Source organism: Impatiens glandulifera, chromosome 1 (genome assembly GCF_907164915.1).
Source record: "Impatiens glandulifera chromosome 1, dImpGla2.1, whole genome shotgun sequence".
Lineage (NCBI taxonomy): Eukaryota > Viridiplantae > Streptophyta > Magnoliopsida > Ericales > Balsaminaceae > Impatiens > Impatiens glandulifera.
This window is the reverse complement of record NC_061862.1, coordinates 86,062,512-86,072,527: the sequence shown is the minus strand read 5'-3', so window position 1 is coordinate 86,072,527 and position 10,016 is coordinate 86,062,512. Positions and strand designations below refer to the sequence as shown.

Genomic DNA, 10,016 nt, shown 5'->3' with positions numbered 1-10,016 from the left:
CCCCACTTTTACACTCAACAATCTCAATATTGTCAACATCTTTTATCCTCACTTTTGGCAAACCAAACATCTCATCATATCACTAACATTTTTACCCTCATTTTTCGGTAAACCAACAATTTCTTATATATTTAACCACCAATATTTTTTGTTCTCCAATGAATCTCTCATTAATAATCTCGTGACATCACTTCGAGTATTTTGTACATTAACCATCTCATATCATTATCGCGACATCTTTACCCTCACTTTGACAAATTAACCACCAATTCAATCGAGCTCTCATCTCATGACCTTACTTTCACACTTCGATCAACTAACCATCTCATTCATACATTTAACCACCAATATTTTTTCCCAATGAACAACTCTTATTACTAATACCAGGACTCACACACCTCACACATCTCTTATCTCTCGCCAAACCAACCACCAAAATCTTAACTGACCTCCCAATCTCGTGACCTCACATTTTTAGACGTCTCTTATCTCTCGGTAAATCAATCATCAATCTTAATTAGCCTCTAATCTCGTTACTTACAATTCGGTCAATCAATATCTCATTCACATACATTTTGAACCACTAATCTTAATCGACATCTAATCTCGTGATCTTACCGATCATTTGTTACTAGTCTCTTATCCCTCAACAAACCAATCATTAATCTCAATTTTACCGGTCTTTTTTCCTATGAAAAACTAACTAACTATTCTAACCGACCTCTAATCTCGTGACCTAACACATTCACATGTCTTTAACCCTCAACAAACCAACCACCAATCATAATCGACCTCTAATCTCGTGAATTTATGATCCTTTATTATCAGCATCTTATCTTCTAGCAAACCAACCACCAATAACAATTGACCTATAATCTCGTGACCACACTACTTTCACACGCCTATTATTTCTCACCAAACTAATCACCAATCTTAATGAACATCTCCATCTTGTATATCACACTTTCACATGCCTCTTATTCCTCATCAAACAAATCACAAACTACCAATCTCAATCACACTTTCACATGTCTCACTTATCCATCAACAAACCAACCACCAATCACAATCTTAGTCACACTTTCATACGCTTCTCTTATCCTTTGGCAAACCAACCACCAATTCTAATGGTTACCGGTCTCTTATCACTCGAAAGACTAACTACCGATCTCAATCGACATTTCATCTCGTGATCTCACACTTTCACACTCACGTGTCTTCAATTCCTCGACAAACCAACCACCAGTCTCAACTAACATCTAATCTTGTGACCTTACGATCCTTTGTTATCGGCTTCTTTTTATCCATCAACAAACCAACCATCAATCACTCGGCAAATTTTGTCGAGAGTCGTTTATCCTCTTTTAAAATAAAAGATATAAAAACTTGGTTAACCCTTATATCATTTTTTTTAATTACTTATTTTAAATACACCATTTTTTATGAATAAAAAATTGTAAACTTATTATTTTACATGGCTTACATGCATGTGTCACAAAATGGTTATCTAAAGTTGTTTACAATATTTTAAAATAAAAATAAAAAACTCGATCAATTAAATACATCTCCAAAGCACATTAATTTTTATAAACATAAAATAGAAAATTTGTTATCTACATATATAATAATGTTTAATTTGTTGGGTCGAGAGTTGTGATTAATTTAGATATATATGTGAGAGTAAATGGATACTTGGGTTGGATCGTGGGTTGACCCGCCCATAAACTTAAAACGGTTAAAAATAAAATTAAAAATGATATATGTATGTTTCGAACTTAATAAAGAGACATATGAAAAAGTGTGTCACAAGATGTCGACTAATTAATTAATTGGTAATACATATTAAATAAAAAAATATATAGATATAAAATTATAAAATTATTTCAACAATTTTAAGTGGTATAGCGGTTAAGATGTTCACATTTCATGTTTAAGACTAGGGTTTGAATCACAAACTACAAATTTAAAAGTGAGTTTCGATGTTAAGAATACATTTTTGAGTATAATATATGGTGACACAAGTTTTAAACATGGAATAAGAGGCATGTTAAAGTGTGAAGTCAGATTTATTGGTTGGTTTGATGAGCATTCGAAGTGTGAAGTCACGAGATTGAGGTTGGTGGGTGGTTTGTACGTCGAGGGGATAAAGAGATATATGAAAAAGTGTGAGTCATACGATGATGGTTAATTGTGGGTTAGTGGTTGGTTTGACGAGGTATAAGAGGTGTGTAATCAATTGGTATTGGTTGTTAATTTGTTGAAGTGGGGTAAAAAAGGTCATCTAAGATTGGTGGGTTGTTTTCCAAGAGGGGGTAAGAAGCATTTGATAAATTTTGAGTCATAAGATGAGGGTCAATTAGAGGATTAGTGGTTGGTTTGACGAGTGATACGAGGTGTGTGATCGATTAGAATTAGTTGTTGATTTGTTGAAGTGAGGGTAAAAGAGGTCAATTAAGATTGGTGGGTGGTTTTTCGAGGGGATAAATAAAATATGAAAAAGTGTGAGTCACAAGAGGTCGACTAAGATTTGGTAGGTGGTTTGTCGAGTGGATAAAGAGGGATATAAAAAAATGTGAGTCACAAGAGGTCGAATAAGATTGTGAGGGGATAAGAGGTTTTTGAAAGTGTATGAGGTCACGAAGATGAAATGTTGATTGGGATTTGATGGTTGGTCATTTGCCGAAGTGAGGGTAAATATAACAGGTCTTCTTAACAAATTAGATATTAGTGGTTAAACTCACACTTCATATCTATGGACCATACTTCATATCTAGTGGTTAATCTCGTGACCTCTCATCTGATTTAATGGTCCATAGATATTGCGTTAGTGTTAGTTTGACGAGGATATGAAGTGTGTAAGGTCACAAGATAAGATGCTGATTGAGATTTGGTGGTTGGTTTACTGAAGTGGGGATAAAAAAAGAGGTAGCGGTAATATAAAAAGGATGGCAATACATGAGATATTAGTGGTTAAAATATATGAATGAGATGTTGATTAATCGAATTGTAAAAGTGTGTAAGGTCATGAGATTAAATGTTGGTTGAGATTTATAATTTTCCGAGTGGATAAAGAGGAATATGAAAAAGTGTGACTCACAAAATAAGAGATCAAAGGTGATAAAAGAGGTCGCGGTAAGAGTAATAATCATGATATAAGAGGTGGAATTTGTGGGGATAAGAGACCAATAATAAAGGATATATCAGTGATTAAAATAAATATGAATGAAATTTTGATTGACCTAAATGTGAAAATGTGTGAGCTCACGATACTAGAGGTCGATTGAAATTGGTGGTTGGTTTGTCGAGTGTGATAAAAGGCATATGAAAAATGTGAGGTCATGATATGAGAGGTCAATTAAAAATAGTGGTTGATTGACGAGAGATAATAGGTATGTGAAAGTGTGTGATGTCACAATATCAGATGTGGATTGTATGATTGGTGGTTGGTTTGTCAAAGTGGTGGTAAAAAAGGTCGCGATAAAGCACGTCTAATATTATTTTAGATAAGAGCAAAATGTATTACACAACTTTAAGTAAGACATTTGAATCGATCTATAGTAACTAACAAGATAAATAGTGTTGACTAAGGATGCCAGTTTGAAACTGACTCCCGATAACCAAATCGAATTTCCCCATTTTGGGTGGTTTTTCCCTAGTTTAACTGGTAGTTGACCGGGGATGGGACGGGGATGGTATTTGTGTCCCCCGTCCCGATCTTAACCTGATTTTGCCCAAAAACTATAAACACAATTAAATATATAAAATCACTAATATATTTATTTATTCATTATATTTTATAGAGTTTTAAGTTTATTTTTTTTATAATAATATAAATTTTAAATATATTACAATATATATTATATTAAAAAAATATGTTTATAAAACTTTATTATATAAATTATTTTTAGAGAATATGGTATAAACGGTGTCCGGCGGTGATTCCCCGAAACTGAATGAGACGGGGATGGTAGTAAAAAAATTCCCGAAGTAAAAACGGGACAGAGATGGTAAATACATTCTCCGCCCCAAACCGCCTAATTGTCATTCCTAGTGTTGACTTTATTTTTACTAAGAAGAAATCTACATGTCTTGTAAGTGTTTTTCAAACTTATAAAATTATTTTTTTTCCTTTAAATATTTAATTAAATTTAAAATATATGTTAACATTAAATAAAATTTAAATTAAATTTAAATTTTATAAATAAAAATTAATTTTAAATTAAATTAATTAAATTTGAATAATATTAATTTTATTTAAACTATTTATAAATACTATTTTATTTATAGTGATATTTATGCTAGTTTAATATTATAAGAATTCATGATAATTCAATATCCTAGTTCAACTTAACTCATTTTATCAACCTTTCAAAAGAAACCAAACTCAGAACATTAATTTTAACAAATATAACTTTCTCAAACTTTTAGTTTTACACCAATAGAAACCATAATCTAATGTGGACATTTTAAATATTAGTCTATAAGTAAGTTTTTAACCTAGTACATTGATCTTTATATTGACTCATTAAACTAATAAAATTATAAAATAAAATATATTTTATTTATATTTTTTATTCAAATATAAAAAAATTACATATATAACTTTAGGGCTGCAAATGAGTCAAGCTCAATTTGTATGTTAAAATTCGATTAGAACAAATTCAAATCGAGATCGATCTCGAGCTAGACTCTAAACCTAATATATCTATTAATCTAATATTTACATCTTTTACTATAGTATTATCATTCTAATTATTTAATTTATCAATTAAATTAAAATATTTTTATTCAATTTTAAATATAAATATGAATAAACATTTCAATAATTCATTTAAAAAATATTAAATAAACACTTATAAAAGATTCCCAAAAACCCAACATCAAACAAGCTAGTAAGTCCCAAATAAACTCATACTTCAAAATTCAATTGTTTTCAATCATAATCAACCTATTAAGTTGATTTTTAAATTTTTTAAAACTAGATGTATTTTTTTATTATTTGTTTCAGTTTAATTGACATGTTTTTGAGGCTTTTGACAAGAAAAACTAGCAAAATAATTTAAAAATGGAAAACAACACCATTAAAGATGTGATCTACAATGTATGTTCTGTCGTGGCAGCTTATCCACTAAGTGGTCCCAATTAATAAAATGGCTATAAAAAATAAACAGTCAACACGTCCACTCTATCTGACGTGTATTTTTATGTTTTTATCTTCGCATAATTAAAAATAAAATAAAATCATGATTGTGTATGTTTTGATGAATAATTATCCAATTTAAATTATTTGTGTGCAAATGGGGTGATCTTTAATTAAAAGGCCTTATTCATAATGAAGTTAGACACCGACAATTTGCATATTGTTGTTGGTACTTGGTTACCTTAAATATTCAATGGTTGTCTTTTAATACTTTAATAGATAAAGAAAAACATTTTTAATTGTGTTGTTGAATGTGTTTTAAAACTTTAATATATGCACAAAACATGTTTTTTTAAATAAATTTATAATATTAAAAGAAATGGGTAATCAAATACTTAAATTCACTTTATGTAATATTTTTAACATTTCACAATAACTAACATAATCGAGATTCCGAAATAAATAAAACTTACAATAAACAACATATCCAAATGGAATTAGACAGTGTTAATCGGGGTAGGTACAATATTGATGTTTAAATAGTAAGCTAACCTAACCTAAGATAAATGAAATTATAAACAAAAACGAAAAATCATAAACTATACATAAACCTAATATTATAACACCTCCCACTTTAGTCTCCCATTCTCCAAGGGAAAGAGTGGTTAGGAAAAAAATCATTTTATTTCTTTAAAAAGTGGTTAATTTAAAAATAATATATTAACTTAACTCCTTTAGTAATAAAATTTGTAAGAGAACACAAATAGTATATGTATAATTTTAATAACATGGATGAAAATATATATTTTTAATAATGAAAATATGTTTAGATAAGTATTCTCTTATCATCAACCTTGGTGTTTTTTTTTATAATAGGTAGGTATCTAATTTCTCATTCAAAGTATTTGATGTGAATTATATATATATTTTTATATTAAAAGAAAATCAATGGACCAAAACCCTTAAGAGATGCAATGGAGACGTATTCAAAATGAATAATGAGAATAAATTGAATAATTGTGAAACTTGTTAAAATAAATAAACAAAATTGTAAACAAATATTTATTAATAAAGTATATTTTTAGATCTGGACACCTTTTATCTTATAAACCAGGTTGGTCCACTAGAAAAAATAATACAAAGAAATCGTGTGGATGAATTGATGTCCTTTTTTATTTTAATTAAACGTGCCTGCAAACCCTAGGATAATGATTAATGGATATGATCAAATTGGCCCTTGTTAAGGTCTTGTTTGGAACACAATCTCTTCCAATCACAGTTTTGTAAAAACTAATCCTTTAAATCTTTCTCAAAATAGAGATGACCCAGATAGGGGCGAGATATGCGTTAACATTCTCATCCTATTCTACTTCCAGAATTCCTATTCTACTTGGAGAATATTTTTTTACTATTAATTTTGCCTTGTAATACCATATTATTTAAAAACATATACAAAATTATTTTCATAAAATTATATAAATGAATATTTAATATTATATATATATATATATATATATGGTAATATTAAAATTTTTATAATATAAATTTAAAATTCATAAATTATGGAAAATAAATAAATATATTTGTAATTTTATATATTAATTATGTTTATTAGTGTTCGGGATCACAAAGTCATAATCACGATGAAATTGGTGCGGAAACACAGATACTATCCTCGATTTCGGAAAAATCACATGACGAGTTATAGTTGAGATCTCTCCCTCCAAAATACAAAACCAAACAAGCTCTTAAAGGGGAGGCACAAATTGCAATAAATATGTTGCATATATTATGGTCTTCATTTCATAAGAAACGGCAGAGTGCTTATAACTAAGAGGAGAAAAGTAGAGATTTTCGGGATATTCAAATTGGAGAGATTTTAGGCTTTAAGGTGCCTGCCTGCCACTGAGATATATATATATATATATATTTGACATTGATGATTCATAATCTAATGAGTGAAGTTTCAATGGGTTCTTCTTCGTTCATCAATCCGGCGCCATTGTTCTCTTCTTCTAACTCATCCCTCTGCGATGCAGCCGGAGTTGCAGGTACCCTCCTCTCTTTCTCTCCATGCGGATGATTCAAATTGTATTTTCCAACTCTCATTTGAGTCATTGATTGATTGATATGTGAATCCTAGATTCAGTCAGGACATATGCAAATTTGATAGGTTTCAGTTCGGATTCTCCGATGAGCTGATGATATTGAGACTACAGATCTCTTACCAATTTCTGATTACACCCTCTTCATGAATCATTGCAGGAAATGTATTTGCCTTTGTGTTATTTGTTTCACCCATGTAAGTTCGTTCTTCACTTCTTTGACTTTCCACCCTTATTATACAAAAGAAATCTACATCTGAAATAATCCCTAAATCTTCGATTTAGATCCATGATTCCTTGTTTGTTGAATGCAGTCCTACGTTCAGGAGAATTGTGAGAAACAAATCAACTGAGCAATTCTCTGGATTGCCTTATATCTATGCACTCATGAACTGTTTGATCTGTTTGTGGTATGGTTTGCCCATTGTATCTCCTGGTATTATTTTGGTCGCCACTGTCAATTCTGTTGGAGCTGCTTTCCAGTTAATCTACACCACCATATTCATCATCTACGCAGACAGATCCAAAAGGGTAACTAAAACAACTCTTTATATTTGTTAATTTCACCACTGAATTTGTAAGACTGTTTGAGAATTACTCGAATCGGTGAAAATTTCAGAAGAAAACAGGACTCTTTATTTGGGTTTAGGGTGGGGTGAATTGCCTGAGTTGTCTTAACCCTGATTTTAAGGTTGTGTTTGCTAGACAAATTAGAATTTTAGAGGAATGTCTAACTGAAATTTTAGAGATTTATGGCTTGTTTGACCTAGGGATATTTCGAAATAATCTGGTTTTTATTATTTATAAAAACAGTGGTTTATTTGGTTCAAATGGCCAAATTATCTTAAGTAATAATATTTGAGAACTTTATGTACAATATAAAGTAAGAGCTTGTTTGATCTGGGTATTTTCTTCTTCAATGGTTTGATGGATAATGACTAAAATATCCTTAGGTATTATTTAGTTTAAAATGTTATAAATACCAAAGTAAGAGTATTTTTGCATTTTGGTTGATTATTTGATATTTTAGTTGATGATAGAAGTTATTGATTATGGATTATGGGATATTGTTTAATATACTATTTGAGACAATTTAGTAAGTTTTGTGGGCAAATTGCTTCTCATTATTAAAATGAAAATAGTGAAACTAATTATGATTTACTTGATGTTTTATTAGGTGAAGATGTTAGGACTCTTATCTGCAGTTATTTGTGCGTTCCTTATCATAATAGTTGCGAGTTTGCAAGCATTCGACACTTCAAACCGACAAATGTTTGTCGGGTACTTGAGCGTGGCTTCTCTCATATCAATGTTTGCTTCTCCGCTCTCTGTCATTGTGAGTTTTCGTTATTTTCCATTGCTTTTTCTATACCTAAATTGTTTCATTTAGCTGTTGTTAATGCTAATGTGATAATTCTCCCATTGTTTGATTTGCTGCAGAATTTGGTGATCAAGACTAAAAGTGTCGAGTTCATGCCATTCTATCTTTCTCTTTCCACACTCTTGATGAGCATATCTTTCTTCGCCTATGGAATGTTTAAGGCCGATCCTTTCATCTATGTGAGTATCAATGCTCATCAATGTTTGAAAACCCCAAAAAAATAATTCATGCTTTGTTATAACATTTACTAATAACATATATTTGAAAACCCCTTAAGATCTTGACTTGAAATCTCGTAAACATTGTAAAACGTCAAATTGTAGGTTTCAATCTGTCGTTAAATTTATTGTTATGGTCTTAACAATCATCTTTATGTATGTGTTAAAAATAGGTGCCAAATGGAATTGGTGTGATTTTGGGGGTGATACAACTAGGCTTGTATTATTACTACAACAAATCTGAAGAAGAGTTGAGGGAACCTTTCCTGGAGACATATGTTTGAACATATATATTATTGATTGTGATTTTAATTTATTTTTCAATTGGGAATTCTAGCTATTTTAGGTTATTCATTTTGTATGATAATTATGTCTGTAATATTTGTTGCCATGAAAGTCATTTTTTTTTTATTGTGATTCTTGTGAGCTTGGATTGAACAAGGGTTCTAAATAATGAATTATCAACCACCCAATTGGGTATGGTTTAACTTTGATTTGAGTTACTTAAACAATTCATGATATAAATCATGAAGAGTTAAACATGTTAATTTTATAGACAAAGAATATTTAGTTAATAAATTATTTGATTTAATTAATGGATCTATGAAAATAAAGATATTTAGTTATTTAAATAATGGAAAGAATACTGTATTTAACCAATAATTTTTTACTAACAAACCACGTGCCAATAATAAGAAGTAATAATAAAATATTTGAAATTATATAATATTTTACGTTTTTCACATGGACTTATTCCACCCCGCCCGTGGTTCCATCTGTATAAATTGTAATTTTTTTCCTTCTATTTAAATATATCAAGTTAAAAAAAAATAAGGTTGTTTACAATATATATATATATTTTCTTTTTTTAAATTGACAAAATGGAGAGTTATTAGTTGGTCATTTATAAATTATTAAAATATAAATTACATATAATATTATTTGTATTTATAATTTTTATAAAGTTAATTTTATAAATAATAAAAATTAATTAACATTTGAAATGAAAATAGTTATACATTAATTAGATGAATTAGTTTATTTGAACGAGTAATAACTTAATTTTGAATTTGTAAATATATATTATTTTTATAAAATTATAAATTAATAATTTATAAAATTAAGTATAATTATAAGAACTTAAATTTAAATTTTGACAAGTTTAATTAGTT

The 10,016-nt window shown here is 29.3% G+C and overlaps 1 protein-coding gene across 1 annotated transcript; it reads left to right on the top strand.

The window, feature by feature from the left end:
* Nucleotides 1–6,973: 6,973 nt before the first annotated feature.
* Nucleotides 6,974–9,259, top strand: LOC124922011 (bidirectional sugar transporter SWEET2a-like). The gene is made up of 6 exons (XM_047462728.1): nucleotides 6,974–7,191; nucleotides 7,406–7,442; nucleotides 7,560–7,776; nucleotides 8,423–8,581; nucleotides 8,686–8,805; nucleotides 9,018–9,259. The coding sequence occupies exons 1-6, from the start codon at nucleotides 7,080–7,082 to the stop codon at nucleotides 9,126–9,128; spliced, it is 756 nt and encodes a 251-aa protein (XP_047318684.1). The 5' UTR covers nucleotides 6,974–7,079; the 3' UTR covers nucleotides 9,129–9,259.
* The last annotated feature ends 757 nt before the right edge of the window (nucleotides 9,260–10,016 follow it).

What these genes read in the sequence shown, in the direction of transcription:
- LOC124922011 (XM_047462728.1), top strand. Translation starts at nt 7,080, where the DNA reads ATGATTCATAATCTAATGAGTGAAGTTTCAATGGGTTCTTCTTCGTTC. An exon ending in CGATGCAGCCGGAGTTGCAG is followed by an intron (nt 7,192 to 7,405) that starts GTACCCTCCTCT and finishes GAATCATTGCAG; the next exon opens with GAAATGTATTTGCCTTTGTG. An exon ending in GTGTTATTTGTTTCACCCAT is followed by an intron (nt 7,443 to 7,559) that starts GTAAGTTCGTTC and finishes TGTTGAATGCAG; the next exon opens with TCCTACGTTCAGGAGAATTG.